General features: G+C 40.8%; 1 protein-coding gene across 6 annotated transcripts in view; it reads right to left on the reverse strand.

The window, feature by feature from the left end:
* Nucleotides 1–19,886, reverse strand: part of scn8aa (sodium channel, voltage gated, type VIII, alpha subunit a) — a 44,286-nt gene that overhangs the window by 3,907 nt on the left and 20,493 nt on the right. For 3 of the 6 annotated variants that reach the window (XM_079678075.1, XM_079678077.1, XM_079678076.1), the window contains exons 12-26: nt 18,451–18,765; nt 16,764–16,899; nt 16,290–16,528; nt 14,753–14,926; nt 14,200–14,556; nt 13,103–13,576; nt 12,295–12,412; nt 11,528–11,682; nt 10,427–10,600; nt 5,999–6,121; nt 1,318–1,602; nt 915–968; nt 621–758; nt 419–523; nt 28–298 (exon numbers count right to left, since the gene is read on the reverse strand). In XM_079678075.1, coding sequence (XP_079534201.1) covers nt 28–298; nt 419–523; nt 621–758; nt 915–968; nt 1,318–1,602; nt 5,999–6,121; nt 10,427–10,600; nt 11,528–11,682; nt 12,295–12,412; nt 13,103–13,576; nt 14,200–14,556; nt 14,753–14,926; nt 16,290–16,528; nt 16,764–16,899; nt 18,451–18,765 — 3,118 coding nt within the window. Of the gene's footprint in view, nt 1–27; nt 299–418; nt 524–620; nt 759–914; nt 969–1,317; nt 1,603–5,998; nt 6,122–10,426; nt 10,601–11,527; nt 11,683–12,294; nt 12,413–13,102; nt 13,577–14,199; nt 14,557–14,752; nt 14,927–16,289; nt 16,529–16,763; nt 16,900–18,450; nt 18,766–19,886 lie in introns of those variants that run through there. The other 3 variants (XM_079678078.1, XM_079678080.1, XM_079678079.1) reach the window with 3 other exon arrangements.

A 19,886-nucleotide genomic window follows, 5' to 3' on the forward strand; every position in this document is an offset into this window, starting at 1 on the left:
TTTGCGTCTTCCATCTTCCTTACTCACCAACAATAGACAGGATGACAACCACCACGTCGAAGATATTCCAGCCATTGGTGAAGTAATAGTGGCGAAGGGCAAACAGCTTTAGCAGGAACTCCGTGGTGAAGACGAAAATAAAGATGAAGTTGACCCAGTAGAGGACATTCTCTGTTTCATCTGACTGATCGTCAGTTTCCACCATCATGGTGACCATGTTGAGGCAGATGAGGATCATGATGGAGATGTCAAAGACTTGCTGTGTCACAAAGTCAAATACCATGCCTTGGACCGGGTTCTACAAGCACATAGGACACAAAGAGGGATGAAGTGAAATGAACTGAAGATTCAACCAAAAGCATCGTCATTGAGTAATCTGATCACAAAAGGAATAACCCAGAGGAAAACCCTTACTTACCTGTGGTCGAGGAATAGGTTTCTGTGGCTTTTTGGACCCAAGTTTTTTCATGGCATTGTAATATTTTTTCTGTTCTTCTGTCATGAATATATCCTGGCCTCCAAAGTAAAGGGATAAAAAAAGGTTTTGTTATAATCACATTCATGACACTTTAATGGGAACTCCTAAAGAAAAAATGGTGTTAAAACAGAACGGGTCTTATCTTTTTCTTCTGCTGGTTGAAGTTGTCAATGATCACACCAATGAAGAGGTTCAGGGTGAAGAAGGAGCCAAAAATGATGAAAACGACGAAGTAGATGTACATGTAGATGTTGACTTCATAGCTGGGCTGGTCTTCCACCTTGGAAGAAGGGACAATTTTATTCAATTCCTTGAGTCAATGAGAAGCCTGATTTGATCAGCAAGAATGTCAAACACTTCCTTAAAGTTCGTTAAAAGTATGGCATACAGAGAGAGAAATATGCATTCATATTTATTGAAAAAGCAATGAACATACATTTCTCGAATCCACAGCTGCGTACATAATGTCCATCCAACCTTTGAATGTGGCCTTTCAAAAGAGATACAGGAATTAATATATATGTAGAAACCCAATATTGTATTTTGTAATAAAAAAAACTCAAACCGAAGATGCCTGTCCTGTGGAACAGCTTGTGCATGAAAAGAAACAAGTAGATGAAGAAAACGGGCATGGAGAAATAACAAACACACTATAGAAAATGAGCAACGACAGAACGCCTCAGAGTACTGTTAACGCAAACTGAACTTAAAGTAACAACAGACTCAGGCGAAGAGAAAGAAAAGACAGAAAAGTGCATCGGAAAATTTGAAAAAGAAAGTGTGTTGGAGAAATAAGAAATGGGGTAAGAGAGAGAAGCCAGGAGGAGTGACTCTCTCACCACTTGCAGCAGGGCGAGGTATCCGGCGCCCACATTGTCAAAGTTGATCTTGACGTTCCTCCACCTGACCTCGGAAGAGTTTTGACTAATGAGGGCCTCACACTGGGTCTTGTTGTTGACCACGTCGACGGGAAAGTACTCCTCAGCTGTAAGATTCCAACAGTAGTAGTACTTGCCCGCAAACAAGTTGACCCCCATGATACTGAAAATCAGCCAAAAGATGAGGCAAACCAGCAACACATTCATAATGGAAGGGATGGCACCCACCAAGGCGTTGACTACCACCTAGACGAGAGCAGGGAAGACAGGATATGACATGAGAACCAGGAATCAAACGCATCTCTTTCAACTCCTCCGACAAGACACTACATACTGTTATGGCGTTACACTGAGTACTTAAAGCTGTTCAACCCTTTGTTAAAGGTGATGTTAGGAGTAGCATTTTAAAATCTATTAGGATTTAATGTAGTTGAAAAAAAAGCACTGCACAGCACTGGGATGCTCTTTGATCTGTCGAAGCATGCGGCTAGAAGTGCTTAAGGGACACTCAAGCACAAACATACACACACTTACACTTCCACCAAGAAAAATTATGATTAACATTTTTTTAAAGAATGTTTATGATGTAAAATGTACAGCCTGTAGACTTTGTATGTAAAACATAATAATTTGGGAGCATGTTGTGTATTCATGAATACAGCCACAACTCAGAAAACTCTTATGTTTCTGGATGGTAGAATAGTAGTATTATATTGCAATATATGTCATTGATATGCAGTGTGCTGTGTTTTATACTAAAGAGTATTGTAGCACATTTGCATGACAGTTGCTTAAAATACTTTATAAAAAACAGACATATATTGAGTTAATGTTATGTTAATTATAATAGCAACTTACAGTTCACATATTTCATCCTAGTATTTTTTTTAAATATACACATATACATAAAGCCTACACTCAGGTATATACATACCCAAGTTAAATGCTTCTTTATAATTTGTCTTTGACAGAATAACATGAAATAATTATGAGAGCAGATGATAGTGATAACTACAGTTTATAATATTTGGAGGACATATATGTGTGGATGTTTCTACAAATGTACTTTTTAAAGCCTAAATGTCATAAATAAATGAATCACAAGGGTTTGCCATACCATTATGTAGTGTACATTTTTACCACCCCAACCTTAGACATTCAATACTGAATTCGTACTGATTGTTTACAATAACTAAACCAAACAATATATTAACGCTATAGCAGTAAAGTAAAATAAATTGAAGTATAATAATTACCACCACCATCCCAAGAGCTATACTTTTCTAGCAATCCAATCCAATGATTTACCGTAGATTTATCATAGCTTTTAAACAGCTCAGCACACATTGAGCCGCTCACTACCAGTGCTAGGCAGGCCGATCAGCAGCTCTCAGGCAGACAGCTGAGCATGCATGTCTTTGACAGACTCGTTTTATGGAGCCATATTCCCTCCTCATCAGACAGGGAGGGAGGAGCTGCAGAGCACGATTCTCTCAGTGTGTGCACAACCTTCACAGGCTGACTCGTGATGACAGTGATTCTTAAATTTGTGCTGTACAGCGTGCACACTGTAAAATAATGTTTCTGATGCAAAATGCTAAAAGAAAGTGGTTTTAGAATCATGTTCCAAATACAATTAGAGACCTAAAAATCACTTCTTCCTTCGCAATGCACTGGCTGAGAGAATGACTCTTTGCTCGAGCTGAGATCAAATTGAACCGCTTTCAAAAACTTTGTGTTTAAACAAAAGAATTAGGCCATGCTGTGTGGAAAGCATTCTCAGAAAGAGGGAAAATGGCTTTCAAAAATGCATAATGTGCATCGGCAGTTATAGTACATGCGTGTTACATGGCATTGTGCAATCTCAAAATCCGCTCAAATCAATAAATCAATAAATAGAGAAATGTGTGGATAGAGAGATAGCTGCTACATATATTAATGTTAAAGCTTTGCTTGCTTTTGCGTCTGACGAGCCATTTGAATGTTTGAATGTTTGAATGACAAATATCTAAAGGACAATATGGCTGTGAATTTACATTACATGTTAGACGCTTTTATCCAAAGCTACTTACATACTCAATACTGTGGGCAATCCACACAGGAGCGATTTGGGGTGAAGTGTCTTGCCCAGGGACACAACGACATGCTGACTGCAGTGGGGTTTGAACCTGTGCCCCCTTGATCCGAACACCAACGCTCTATGCACTGCACCACACGCCTCCTATATAATATGTGTTGGCCACAAGCCATTAAAGATATTGGGCTTTACAGGTTTTATATAAAGGCCCCATGACGACTTGTGCATTTAATTGCTGGCAAAGATAAAACTATCAAAATCCTTTCAAAAGTAGTTTGGTGTAACTTTAACATCAGGAGGGTCTTCAGGACAAGGAGGATTTAATGACAGTGGGCTAAAGATGGCTAGAGATATTGCCATTCCTGTACAATGCATTTACAGATTACAAAGCAGCATCAAGAGAACGAGGGAGCAAAGTATAGTCAGAGCAGCCCATAATCATTGCATGTTAAGCAGTGCAATGTGTGCGATGCGTCGTGCCGTAATACTCAACCAGCGGGATATAAAAGTTCTCATCGTTCTAACTCTCCAGAATGTCTTTCTTACGGTGTCATCTCTCCATTCATGTACTTCCCTATTCATTTGAGTATTGGTTTGACCTTCAATTTTCCTTTTTCAAACAAAATGGTAACTCAATTGATGAACATTTACATCATAGTGAAAAATTGATACAGCAGGATCAAAGTCCTTTGTTTGTTCCCCTTGGTGTGACTGGGCCACCCTCACCTGTCTGCCTACATGCACTTGCAGTGACTTGGGTCATTTATATGGGCAATGGCATTGGCATTATTTCCACCCCAAAAATGACAAAAATAATTAGGAGGTCTATTTCCCATCCCAGAATTAATAATTAAACCTATAAAATGTCAAAGAAAAAATTAATGACAGCATCCATAAAGCCTATCCAGGGCCTACACAAATTGATGTCTGCTCATGTGCAACGGCAACACATTTTAGAGTGTGAGAATGAGATTAATAAAAAATGTAAGATAGATCCACCCACTATAATACTGCAGGCCTTCTCCTCCTGCTAGTCTGTCATTGTTGGGACGTTATAAAAGGGGCGACACATTGTCTGTCTAGGGTTGAGAGTGTTGTCCGAGCGCTGCAGTACTACTCAAGCTATCAACCCAGAACTTAAAGTCAGAGTTATACTGGGCCCCTTGTTGCCTCCCAGTTTCACTTCCTGTGGGAGAGGAAGGCAACAGGTATGTGGTGCCATGACATGACAGCAGTGCCTTGTGTGAAATGGCAGCCTAGCATATTAGCTAAGCTTCTGCCTGCGTTCCAGAGGGAAGGCACAATATCTTATTATAAATTAACTATTTAATAAAGACAATGTTTACAAAAATATACTGTTCTGCCACCGAAATGGACTGTTAGCAGACCCGTCGGTCAGATGGTACGACCCAAAGTGCTGACGCTAGCAGAAGCTTAACAAATATATTCCTCCCAAAGCCACAACACTGAGTGTGTGCTTTCTCTCTCAGTCCCTGATGCAAAAAGGATCCTGGACAAGCAGGAGAGTGTGGTGACCCTCCAGCGGTTCTGCCCAGCTGATCCGGGGCGAGGTGAAGTGAGTAGTGGAGGGATTAGAGGGTGTGGAAGAGGTGGGGGGGAGAGTGGGGTGGGGTAGATGCTGAACATGTCAGGCTATGTTGAAGAGGAAAATATCAAACTAGAAGAAAAAAGTAGCCAGTCCTTTAGTAGTGAGTAGTAAGAGAGTAAGATCAGGAGTGTTTGAAAGACAGAGGGGGGACTACAGGTGAGAACAACCAGGTGCAACCCATCGCTACCACCAGTCGTAGACACCCAATAAGATATTTTAGGAATGGAAGGCTGAAACAACCAGAGGTAAATCTGCTCTGTAATGCATGCAGAGTTTTGGTGTGACAGGCTGGGCAGAGGTTTTGGGGTCCGACAACTTCCTGGTTCCTGCTGGTTGTTCTCGATGCCAGATGCATTGTGGGATGGTGTGAGCTGGGGAGGGCAGGTAGGGAGGGCGGGAGGGAAGGAAGGGGTTATGGGAGCATGGGTGAAGGTGGGGGGTTCTAAATTGAAAGCAGTGGTTGAGAATCAGGCCGATGAAGAGCTAAATGTTGACTTGATGGTCTATGAAATGGCATGTAGGTTTGCTTTGATCAATTTTGTATTCCCTTTGGCCAATCAAAAAGAAACAAAGTCAAAAATATCTAGATTATCACTTATGTGATGAGGCAGCTTTGTGAAAAAAATATTTATGTTGCTCTTTGGGTAATTTGTTTTGTTTTTTAAGAAATTCAATTGAAATGCATGTTGTTCTGCTGACTATACAACTTTACGGTTACTTTACTCTCCCAGCTGCATCATGACTTGTTCTTTCGCTCTAACAAAGGCATGGTACAGGATAGGATTGCGCAGGAAAAGGTGACTACTTAGCTTTCATTTCCTGGTTTTGAAAACAAATCCCCCAAATGTTTTGGAGTTTTTTGTCCTCATAGCTTTTCGTTTTTAGTTCAGTTCTAGCATGCTTTAAACTGTTGAATGGGCATGCGAAAGGATCAGCTGCTTAGCTTTGGATCTTACCCTCATCCCTTCAAAACGTGACAAGGCTCTGAGGGGTCTCAAGGCCCTTAGTGTCCTGAGTGATTTAATGGGCCCTAGATCGGAGTAGCCCAGCGCATTAGCTACAAGGCTGACTATAGACACCTACACAAAAACAGAGAAGCAAAAGAGGTTCCAAACTGTTAGAAGTGAGAATATTCACTAGGGAAGAGAGACGGCCCTGGCATAGGCGGAGAGTTGCTTTACATACACACATAAATCTATCCATGTATATACATGTATAATATTGCATTTATACATGTATATACACTGAGAAAGAAGGTCAAGGTTTAGTAAAGGACTTATGTGCGTAGTATTTTTAGTAGCAGTGCACCATAGGGATTGTTTTTTCTGTTATTTTGGGGCAGTAGACGAGATGTGAAAAGTCCTTTGTACCTGCAAAGAAATGTGAAGTTGAGAGAGAAAGAGAGAAGATAGAGACATAAGACTCAAATAGAGGATAAATTAGGCAGAACAGAGTGCTACACGATTTAGTAGAGATACAAGCAAAGGGAAAGGGAGAGCAGAAGAACAGGAGTGGGGGAGGGAGGGAAGGAGAGAGGTTACCCCTTAGAAGCTGACAAAAACCCAACAGACTTGAAAGCCTTACCCTTGCCCCTCTAACATTGTCTCTCCATGTCGCTCTTGGGCTGAGGCATAAAATCCCATATAATTTAAGAAAGACAAACTAATGGGACCTAAGAGAAAGAATACAAGTAAACATGTACAAGTGTGTCATTTTTCCATTAAATCAAATTGTCACACAGCATTTAGAGTCAAATAGGAGAGCCACAGTCACATGAACCACGCACAAGAAACAGGGATGGAGGTTAAGGGCAGACTGGATATAGTTATTAGCACTGGATGGCACTGAAAGGACAGAAATACACAGTTGAGTTACACCCAGTTAATGGTTAACAATATCAGCACATAACCTCAAAGAAACTGGTGCGGCCCCTCTCACGTCCGGCAGCAGCCCAAGAACCAGTCATAGAGTTTTAGTATTAGTTAGATGCACTTACTAAAGCTTCATATAACACTATTAACAGGAACATAGTAGATGTACAGAACTAAACACATGTAAAATAAGAAATTATGGTTGGACAGTTATGAATCCCTTTCAGCTCTGGGCCATCAAGCTCATCTAGGCTAATTAGACATACAGTAATGTTTTGTTATCAAATGGCAATATGAGCAATGGGAATTGCGGACAATAATCTTCCCTAATGGTTCTTAAGAGGTATGAGAAGTGCAGGAAAGTATTGATGAAGTCACCTCACGTGTGCTAAGAAGGCCCTGTTCCAGGCTGCTGGCTGCGTAGGGCGGCTTTGTAATGAAGGATTCTTTGGCTGAATGCAGATTATTCTAGATGCAAAACGCAAGAGTAGGTAGCTATATCCGAATTATGCCAAATACAGACAAATGGTTTAGTTCAAGAATTAGAACATGATTTAAGGCTCTTTAAAAAAAAAAATGCAATCCGGGTCTGGTTGCTGGAGGGACGGAAACAGGGGAAGTACCAGTTCCTCACAAATAAGAAAAAATATCAACAGTGAACAAATGTGAAAAGCACCTCCCACCAGCATCAACCGGTCAAACTCACCGCAAGAAGTACACAACATCCAAAGCTTACCAAAGTCACGGCGGGAGGTTGGTAACGGGCAAAATCTTCATTTTGACTGATGCCATTATCAACATGGATCTGGCTCTAACTTTTAAACAACTAATCGTGGATGGTGGGAACAGCAGAAAGGGTGGCAGCATGGATTCAGACTCCTCACTGTGCATGGGCATGTTGGGCCATGATCAAACATCAGAAAGGGCCTTTATTTAGATTCTCTCTGGCACCAGGGAAATATTTAAATCATTACCATTTATATAAATTAACAGAATTTCTGGTTGGGGAGACAGTAAAATAAAGATTTTGCCTTGATCTACACTACAGTGTTTGGGGTAATTGTCACCTTCAGCCTGACCCCTTGGAGAGCCCCCTTTTGGGGCGCCTGGCCTCTGGCCTCCTGCTGGGCCAGCTGTAGGGAAGCGACGTCAGCACCTCAACGTCCTTCTCACAGAGCTCTGCAAGGCAAGGCCAATGACATCTGGGGCTGTCATCCCATGATGACGACAGCACAAACCAAACAGAAATAAAACCAAACTAAAAAGAAAAAAGGGAAAAACACAACAAAACAATGATAATAATCTGAGTAAAAAGAAAAATGAATGGAGTATGACAGCTATCATCCTCACATCCACACAAAACACCATAAACACTATTAAACAATACTTACTAACCCTAGCTGCGTCATCACTTCAAACAGCTAATATGAAATGCTTATGGGTTATTCCCTCTACAATATGAATACTTGTTTGTACAATGTGAGGTAATTATTAAATATATAATAATGTTCCTTTTAAATAGCAGATGTTGTGCTTAAATAGCTATGCCTTGTGTTTGTTTTTAATAAACTCATCTTCAAAAAATTATTAACATTACATTATAAAAACATAACAATATACAAAACATTCTTATAAAGAAATCAGGAAGACTAATCAGATGGGCAACAGAAAGATGCAGTAACAAAAGGGAAATGAGGAGAAACACACTCACACAAAGAGTGGGGCGCATACACACAGAGAGAAAAACAGGCCGGTCTAATGATGGTGCCCCCCCTTTCTGAGTCCATGGCAATGGTTTCACCCCACAACACACGAGGCAAAATCAGGCCACAACACAACCCAGACTCAACAAGTCTCTTTTGTTTTTGGAGGGGGAGCGTTAGTGAAGACCAAACTTACCGCTGGGCGCCTGTCACCCACCATCATTACATCTCAGCACAATATCACCACATTCCTGAGGTTACAATTTCAAGAGGGAACGAGAGGAGGAGGGGAGGAGGGGAAGGAGGGGAGAAGGGATGCCACTCTCTGTGACATGTTCACAACCTGGGGAAAGTGGCGCCCCGCACCGTCCCAAGTGTTGGGCTTCACAACACACCTACAGGGAGGGAGGCTACAATGGCAACAACCAGAATCAGTACAATGTGGTATGATAAACTCTATGTGTACTGTTACCTTTAAAATATGGTTTAAAAATAGCTGTACACTGAATCTTTTGGAAGTGTCTTAATATAATTATGTGTAATTTTGAGCTGTACAAACAGTGAATGTAGAAAACTAATTGTATATTGTTTATGGCATATCATTAATGTATGTTTGTTGCAAGAGATCTGAGATAAAGGAGCTGTTAATGGTTCAACATGGCAACCTTTAGCCATTGATAGGAGTCCATTCACGGGTATTGGCTGGACACTGCAGAAAGGTGGTTAGTTCAAGGAGAAAGTCAGAAATCAGGGGAATTCTTATTCTATCCAAATTCTGCCACTCAATGCAGATTACTCCTTTATTCAGCTTTTGTAAAAAAATTCAAATGTGTAACCCTTCTATCTATGAAAATGGTTCCCTCATGTCTTCCCCACATTGAATCCACACTGAAATCGCTCACAGTTTAAGGTCATGTCGTGTTTATAGTAAACAAGACTGAACCTGGTAATATATATAACTACCAAAGAATAGATTAAAGAAATTCCCCTGTTTCAGTCTTTCAATCTTGACTGACACAAGGAGCAGAGAAGTGCACAGAGAGAGAGGACAAAGGCAAATATCAAACATCATACAGGTTTAGAGACACAGGCGAAGACACATAGGCACATCTTTGGCACGTCCCATTGCTCTGAGCATGACTTCAATATAAACAATGAGCGTAGTTATTGGTTTGCTGATTCTAATAGGTGTTAGCATTCATGCTTGAATAGCTTGTTGTTCAAATGTTACCAATTTCTTCTAAATCTGCCTAAAAACGTACAACTGGTGTCTGCACCACCAAGGTAAATAGACAGATTGTTGCTTGTGGCGCACCAGAGAAAGTGCTTTAATTCACAAGGAAACCATTGTTGTACATACTCAAGCATCTCAGAGGGATACACCAAGAAAGAAAAACAGGGAGTTTGCTTGATGGAAATGTAAAAGGTGATTTGGGCATGTGTGAACTGTAAATGGACAGACCGCAGAAGAGTCTTGCAAAACACTGTCCTAATAGCAAGAATAAATCAAAATATAGAGAGAATGTATTGTAGACAACATGCCCCACTCACCTAATGCATGCCATTCAGCAGGTACTCATTTAATAAACTGACCAATTAAACCTAACCACACCCAACAGACAACAATAAAATAAATAAAAACATCATGTATTATAATCCAATTGTTACAGCATAAATTAGCCTAAGCTCTGCTGCTTAATAGACTTTGTTTATCTTGTATTGCTGTTGGACCAGGGCGTGGTTGAGGACCGATTAATTGTTTCTACTTAAGTCTACATCACAAGGTAAAGGAAACAAGAGCTGGACTTACATCCACAATGAAGAAGTCTAGCCAACACCAAGCATTGGTGAAATACTTGACAAAACCGTAGGCGACCCATTTCAACAACATCTCCAGGATGAAGATGTAGGTGAAAACCCTGTCAGCATACTCCAAAATGATCCGAATGGTCTTCCTCTGCTCGATGTACACATCTTCAAAAGCCTGTGAAGAAACAGATCCATGCATCAGCCATGACAAACGATTCAAAGGAAAAAACACTCCTAATGATTTATGATTCCACTAATGAAATTGTATTCACCACTACAGCCTGCTCATCGCTGATCACTAACATTGATTTACTGGATACAAAATAAATATTTTCTGTATGATATATAAACTACACAGCTGTTGTAGATTTGCAGCTCTTTTTTTGTAGCATTTGACATGCTTGAGAACCCACTCCATCCCCAGAAATAAAACCCCTGTTTCATAAATGGTACAGCCCATTAATCACAGGCGCTCCTGGCCCCTCCCCCAACCCAGCAGCACTGAGACAGAGAAACCAAACTGACCGCACCACCGATATACTAAAGATACACACCTCTATTTTAAATTAATCATCTTCATTCAGTCTTAATACAGTTTTGGTTTTCTCCCGTCAGTAAAATGTGTGTTTCGTTTGAATTTTAATATAATTTGTGCTGTCATAATTATCAGTATTACTGCCAGTAGTGTCAGTAAGAGTTCAATAATTTATAATTGAACATTGGAAGCTTTCAATGTAGATATTACACCCCCCTCAAAAAAATACAAATAAACAGTTAGATGTGATAGAAATCCAGAAAATCCCATTATATTCTCAATCATTTACTCTAGTAATTTTAAGTCTGAATTTATATTATAAATGTACTCAGTTGTTCCAAATATGGAGAAAAAAAATCTCATTTGACTTTGCAAGAAAATTAAACATTTCCATAAAATATCATTAAGTATTTCTAACGTGGCTCTTATTTTAGCCACTTCTTTGTGTAGAATGCATTGCTTTTTAAAATAATATTTTTACACGTTTCTTATCATTCACGCTCTTACATTTTTATAACTGTTTATGTTGATTAATTTTTTAAGATATAGGCCTTTAGGCCTCCTTACCAGGGCACCGCTACTGAGGAGGATCATGAAGATGATGACGGTCTCAAACCAGTTGTGCTCCACTATCAGGTAGCAGGTTTTTCTCAGGTACCACCACTTTTTCCACCAGCCCGTAGAAATGTCAACCTCACAGCACTTAAACTTGGCCAAACAACCTGGGGGCACACAGAAGGAAAGACAACATTTGATACAGTTAGATAAATTACAGCCCTATGTCTAGAATGTTGTTCAAAGTCCAGTCTTTAAATGGATATTTGGGTTTTTGAGAACACCATTTTTCTGCTTACTCAGAATGGAAGTATTTTCTATACCTCTTCAAGCAGTTAAGTCTAATTCTTGTTTTGAAGGTTGAATAAGTGGCTTGGTTAATCAAGCTTACGTAGCTCAAATGTTTTGGTATCATATCCTAAGATTTCTATTATGCATCATATACATCTTCAATACTGAATTATTATCAAAAAATGTTTTCTTGCCCCTATAAAAAATAAATAATATTCATGATCTTCGTAAACTAAACAAAAAAAACTAAGCTTTATCTATGAATAAAGAGATAAAATATGTAAAGTTCTATGTAGTTATGTATAAGAGTGTGTGTCATAAATAAATAGACGAACAGACTGATAAATAGATTGAGTCTTCATGGCTGAGTGACTCTTCATAATGAAACTGTCCTTCCCCCCCTATCACCCCCCCCTATCGTTCTCAATGACCCCACGGGAGTGTCTGTGCTGTGGGGGTAATGTGTGTCATGTGAGCACTGGTCTCACCATCTGTCCAACATGCCTCTGGATCCAAGTATTCCTCCACAGTTTCCACCACCACCTCTTCCACCACATCTGGCTTGATGTCGATGGTGCTGCCCTCTGAAGAACTGGTGTCATCCATCTGCAGAGACACAGACATGTGAGCACACATTTACACACACAGATCCAGACACATACAGAAACACTTGAACAACGTTTCAGTTTCCTTGCACGGCTAAGGAATCTAAGCTAAACCGGTCTGGACACAACTGGAAATGTCCATTATATTTTATTTCCAAATTCTTTTAGCTGAGTTCTTAAAAGCGGAAACATCTTTGATTACTTTTTGATCTCAGAGGGTTTTTCCCATATTGAGATGGACAATAAAACAATCCTGAACATCATTTATCATCCACATGAACACTGAAATGGAATATCAAATGGCAGATCATCGCCTCTGAAACTCTTCTAAATGCAATTTTGTCAAAAGACAAAGTCAGCAGATATATCCATTTCATCCACATTGCCTGCCTGCTCCAGCCACTCTAGATGAATTTATTGAATAATGGAGTTATGTTAGTTTCTGAACACTGCAGATAATTTAGCAACACTCATAGATTTATAGCCCTGAGAGCTTACACGGTGTAGAGTAACTGAGGAATAAAAAAACAACACGTGGCACATTCAGTATTTACATTTTGTTATTTTAAAAGCAAAAGTTAAGGATTTAATTAATTCTTAGAAATGCTACTGTAGTTGTATTCTTATCCTTGCCTCAATTACAGTGGAAACTATTGGAATTAAATAATATATATGTATTCTTGGAACTGACCTCTTTGCTGTTCTCATTCTCCGACTCGCTGCTGAAGTCCTCTGTGTTCAGGTTCTCAAAGTCAGACTCTCCCACAGCGATGGGCACGCAGACGGTCAGGTTCGGGTTGTGGATGAATGACATGTGGTCGTCATCGATCATGTACTTCCCAACGCTGCTGCCTATACCGCTGGTTGTGCCGTTACCATTCTTGGCGTAGTCCAGGTCACGGTTGATGTCCACCCCGCTGTGGTTAGCAATGCAGTTCAGCTTCTTGTTATACATGTCGTCCAAAGGCTTCTGCTCGTCCTCCATCCGTGGTTTCTTCAGCACACTGGCCACCACTATGCCCATCTTTGCTTTAAACCATGCAATGCCTATCTTGATACGCTTTACGGAAATCTGCAAGTTGTTGGGCTCACCGTCGTCATCTGTTGCAGCCAAGTTGTCAGCGCTGAAAGAGCTCAGCAGCAAGGCAAGAAACAGGTTCAACACCTTTAAATGAGAAGATGAGAATCAGTAACTGGAAGTAGAGTGCCAAGTTTTACATATCTGACCACATTATATCCCTGAAAAAAGGGTTTAAAGGTCCCATATTATACTGTTTTTCATCAATATATTATAGGTATATACAAAACATGTCTCTGAAGTGTTTGGCTCGAAAAACCAAACAGATTGTGCACTGTAGCATCCCATAAACCCCTCTGTTCCAAAAGTGCTGATTCTCTGTCTGTTACTTTAGATGAAAATAAGGAGCCACTCCCCACGCCCCTCTGCGAGATATTTGGTTAAAAATAACACAATGGTGCTCTAGGAGGAGATTCAGGTGATAAGGTGGGCGGGGTTACCTTGGTTGCTGATTGGCTAATGGCTACACAAGCCAAAAAATCGTTATGACATCATAAAGTGGCCAAAATCTGATCAGCTAATTTTCAGACAGGTTTTTATATGGATCAGGACCAAAAGAGAGCGATTATTTTTTCCTGAAACTTTCAGAATCTCTTTACACAGAGGGGACACATGTTTATGTATAAAAGACATGAACAAGTGGACTTTGCATAATAGGTGACCTTTAAGAAAACAAAAGAAAGACCTGCACACCCAATATGGACACTTACCACCAGGTTACCGATGACCATGACCATCATGAAGACGAGGAGACACATGCCCTGACCCGCGACCTCCATGCAGTCCCACATGGTCTCAATCCATTCACCGCACAGCACCCGGAAGACAATCAGGAAGGAGTGGAAGAAGTCGTTCATGTGCCAGCGGGGCAACTCGCATTCAATAGAGATCTTACACACACAGTCTTTGTAGCTCTTGCCAAACAGCTGCATACCCACCACGGCAAAGATGAAGACGATGATGGCCAGCACCAGAGTCAAGTTTCCCAAGGCTCCCACCGAGTTACCAATGATCTTGATCAGCATGTTGAGGGTGGGCCATGACTTGGCCAGCTTAAACACTCTCAGCTAGAAATGGGGTTGATGGAAAGAGGAGAATAAATCTAGTCACAACATTTAAGCTTAACTTACTTGTTGCTTCAATCTTGTGAAGTAAAAACAGTATATACAGCTTTGAATCCTGCAAGAACACACAGTAAATCAAGTTAACTTGAACAACAACATTTACAAGATGCTGACTCAACGAACTACAATGAGTATTTACCAATCGGAATGACCGCAGCACAGACAAGCCTTCCACGTCGGCCAGAGCCAGCTCCACTAAACTCAGCGTCACAATGAAACCGTCAAAACAGTTCCAGGCCTCCTGGAAGTAGTAATACGGATCCATAGCCATCAGCTTGAAAAGCATCTCTCCTGCAAAGATCCCTGTGAATACCTGGAAAGAAGGAAAGGGAACAGATTGGAACAAAAATGGATTTGAAGCATGGTGGGTGATATCTATTAATATCTACTAGTGAGTTGTGCATTTTGGATGTTAAAAGGTTATTGGTTCTAAATACAGAGCAGAGGGATTAACTCCACACAGATCTCAATATGGAGCCCACTGGTAATGGTTTGCTCTCTGGTATTACGGAAATAATGCAACAAATAACAAGTTAAGCATAAACTCTTTTGTGCATGCTTTGACTCATGTGGCATGGACTAATACAGATCAGTGAAAAAAATAAAAAATAAAATACATCGTACTGTAATTAATTCCCAATGCTGTTCAGAGTAATAACTGTCTCACATTGTACATGGATCTACAATTTTGTAATTACTGTCATTTGTGATACATCTCAGTTTGAGACTGTTGGGAAAATACTGAATGTACTCTTCTAATATCAGAGTAGCACATGATAACAAAGGCCCTACGCTCTGTGTACGTAACTGGATGTATGATTACCTAGAAGAGCGTCAGGACACACTGTTTTAGGCATATGATAGCTATGTGACAACGATTAACATGAGGATTCAGCCTCTATGGAGATAGGCACATGACTGTCGTGTTTATTGCTAACGCAGGCCTTAGCTAATCTGAACTAAGGCCAGAACACAGCTTTGAACTGGTATTCTTGCATCTTGTCACTGTAACACCCTGTCTTGTATGTAAGGCATGTGAAGGACAATATTCGGGGAACTATTTTGTCCCAAGCAGCTCTGTATGTGATGACTTCTTCCATTCTTGCAAGGATAATAAATACATGTATCCTGATATTGAAGCTCAAGCCGGTGACGAGTGACATTTTTCTAACAGAGACAACAAAAGTGATACTGAAAAGTAAAACAATAATCACAGTGCCAGAGTTCAAGTTTAATCAGGTTCCTTGAAAAGGCTCATAGCTAAAATGGCCAGGTCGAGTTATCCAAGCCATTATTCCGGCACTCTTTCAGAGCTCATCGATCAGGCTGCATGAAATATGAATGCAGGCCTCCCACCAGTCAGCCAACTTGCAGAGGCAGGCTGGTCCCACTGAAGCAAACAGAAGCTCCACACAAGCAGAGGAGAGAAAGAGAGATAACAGGAGTAGACAGGGAACATGTGCATGGGAAGAATGAGAAATTCATAGATACAAGGTCACAGTAGGGTGTAGAGAATGTTTTTTTCCCCATCCTTTCATCTCTGAATCTGCAATGAAAGAGCTGCCAATTACAGTTCCAAAAATAATATCTCTATGAGCTGCAAAGAAGAAGCAGAGGCGATTCTTAACCTGCAAAAAATAGTATCCTTTTAAAAAGAACAAAAAGACGCCACTCACCAGATTGCCTACAGACAGCATGTGTTCAAAGTCGGGGGTCATGGGGTAGTGCTCCATGGCCATGAAGAGGGTGTTGAGGACGATACAGATGGTGATGGCTAAATCCACGAAGGGGTCCATGACAATCAAGTTCATAATCTCCTTGATCTTAATCCAGTTGGGGGAGCACTCCCAGATCAGGAATGTGTTAGCAAACTTATACCAGCATGGCGGACACTTGCGCTGAGACTCCTCCAGTTCTAAAGACATAGCGCGGATCACACATCAAAACCAAACATACTTGCGTGCATGAGCATAACACATGCAATGGTATAAAATGATAATGAAATTGTATGCATTGTATGTATCTGGTACTATTGGATATGCAAAGCAGATAAGCAGGAAATTCATGTCAAACTAATCAACCAATGAGAGCAGCCCTAGTTAAAGAATAATGAGAGAGCATGTTAAATAGCTGGGTTAAAGTGGCAGTACCCTCCACTAGTGTGTTGGTAATGACGCTCATGACACTGTTGGCCCGCTCTTTCCGCCCAAAGGAGGTATTGAGCTGGTCCACAGACACCATCAGGGAGCCCGACATTTTCTTCTTCACCTCAACCTCAGTGGTCGGCTGTCAGGGGGAGAGGAAGAATCAAGCACCCATGGAGAGGACATGAACACCATCCCACATCACCACCGGTGGTCGGCGGAGGGAAGCGCAACAGCATTGGCAGGAAAAAGTAGTAGATGATCAGATTTTTGAAGTGAGGGTTATGTTTCAGTCTTTTCTATATCAATGCTGGTTTCAAGGAATATGTGTGTATGCTGTAAAGGCATGCAGGTCTCAGCCAAAGTGGGAGCAGTGGTCTAGGGCTACTTGACCTAATTGTGTTTGAATGTAATTAGCTCATCCAGATTAAATCATAAATGGATTGTGCAATATTGTGCAAGGAGAATTGCTTCTGCATGAATGCATTTTCAGTCCTGTCATGCAATAATGGAGGCTTTGCTGCCATTGCAATATAATCATTAGGTTATTTATTTACAAGATGTCTCCCAAATCTGGCAATTTTTTAAGTGACTTGCAAATTGATGTTACTTTATCTTCCTACTTTGAAACCATACAACTTATATTGCAACAATCAAGTGAGGAGCATTGTTAATAGTTTCTAAAGAGTTCAGATCAATCCGGTTGTCATGCATGAGCATGCTCCAAGTCAAAGAGAAGGAGAGGAAATTACAGACACCATAGCCATTGTTCTACTTGATCATGCTTGTTCTAATTTAGGGTTTAGATTCACCATGCTAACTAGAATAAGACACAACTAATTCACTAATGTTGACCAGGGAGTTTTTGGAAAACAGAGAAAGGTTAAGACACACAAGGACAGCAGCCCTCCTTCTTTCTTAAATTACATATTAATAAGGAAGGCCTGATAGGATAGTAAGTGTAACTTCTGTATCTGCTTTAGGATATTAACAGTGTATTAGGGAAGCAGTTAAAAAATGTCTGTTGCTTTAATGCTGGTCTCCTCTGTTCCCTCCGCCTCCTACTGAAGATCTACCCACACAGGCTAGCATAGGACCAGGATGCCTGGAGGAGGAACACATCAACACACTAGAGCATCGTTATATGCTGTTTGTTATCACATATCGAGTCTTATTACTAGAGTGTGTTAAACAGGAACTTAATGACATCCCACAAAGCTTTAGTTTGTGCATTAAATATTAATCAGGCTTCTGTATATGTGCCAAAATCTTACGGTCAAATGGGGAGCAGAATAATAATCGAATCGTGTCTGTATGACTAGTGCCTGTAAAATAGTGTGGGTAAGGTGTATATATATATGAATAATTTGATATCAACATTCAAAGCATTGACATTCATCGATCAAATCAAACAACAAAATTGCCTGGAATTCACTGATAGACCCAGTTTCACTAACCTATCAGATACAGGGTTGGCTATAGCATATTCACTATTCAAATGTATTTATTTCTCCATCCTTTGCCTACTGTTGGAGGGCAGCATACACTGCAGGGGGAGGGGAGGCGCGAGCGCTTAGCCAAGAGATACATACGAACTTGCAAAGATGACAGACTAGTAGATAGAGAGCAAGAAGAAAAGAAACGGACGAGAGAGGAGCCATGCCTAGATAGGACTACTCATAGACTTCCTTACACTGTCGTCAGTAGCTGCCTTATCTATTTTCACCTCAGGCAGAAGGCGTCCACCGGGCCCACGGCCGATGAGCGACACAACGCCGTTGCAGTCCACCGTGCTGTTCCTCTTCCCGTGGAAGCCGCTGTAGCTGTTCCGTCGATAGGGGCTGAACAGCGAGCCCCGGCGCTCCTCACACTCCTCCACCGTGCTGTGCTCGTCGTCTGCAAACTCGTTCTCTGAGCCCACATCCTTACCACGGCCCTTGAAGCTGAAGATGCTGCTCTTGCTGTTGTGGCGGGACAGGAAAGGCGAGCCGGGTATACTGAGGAGGGACTGGAGGTAAAAGAAGGACATGGAGAGGAGACATTTGTGTAATTGATGTAGCAGAGGGCGTTTCTGAATTACAATTGATTGCAGCGTCATTCCTCTGCTGTTTGTCATCAGTTACGGAGGTCATGATGAAAGCAACATCTGTGGGGTGTGAGAAATGTAATGCAACCAGGACGCTTTTCCCGAAGGAGGCATATTCTGCCGGAGCAGTCATGTGACTTAATAAATGGAGGGAATTACATAATTAGGTCACTGATTCCCTACACATTCAAGGTCACACATACAGGACAGAGATGTAGGCAGCTGAAATAACATACTGTAGAGAGGAACCTGAGTCACAACAACATCAATCTGGGCTGCTGCTAGTATTGATCCAAATATTATTAAAAGTGCACACAGGGTATGCTATCTCAACTGGAATCCCATTTTTGTTAGAACAATCCTCTGTTACATTGTGCCAGTGCTCCTGATCTTATTTTGTAATCCTAAACTGTAAAACACATCATACAGTAAGAGCGGGTGGAGCCCTCGTGAGGCCTAGGCACAGCTGCAGGATTGCTCCCTTTGAAACATTTGTGTGTTCACCGTGAATAATTCAGTACCTGGACATGTGTTTCTATATCTCTGGACACTTTATGCCCCTCTATATGCGAGTTCATGCAACACCATGATGTACTGACCAATAGAGGGGAACTCTTAATTGGAAAAGTTCCTCACCTGACAGTCAAAACCGACACAGCCACATTTAATAAAGCATATTTTTTTTCACTGGCATCTATATTTTATTAATGGGTATAAAAAACACATCTCTTCTAATTATGTGCCTCTGATTTTATAGATGTTTGTTTTTAAGGTTTGATTTAGTAATTATCAATGAGCCTCAAAAAGCTTAAAGGGTCAGTTTACCCACGTGTTATCAAGAAATGCACAGTTACACTTTTATATGTTGGATTTGTGTCTGTGAGATGTCTGCCACGAACCTATAACAATGGAGATACTACAGTAGAATTTCTAAGCTTAAATCAGTCAATTATAGTCCTCTTAAAGGTCCCATGTCATGATTTTCCGGTTATTATTATGCATGTAAACGGTCTGCAGAGTCACAAACCCTCAAAGTACACCCT

This window comes from Notothenia rossii (assembly GCF_949606895.1).
Source record: "Notothenia rossii genome assembly, chromosome: 4".
Taxonomy (NCBI): Eukaryota; Metazoa; Chordata; class Actinopteri; order Perciformes; family Nototheniidae; genus Notothenia; species Notothenia rossii.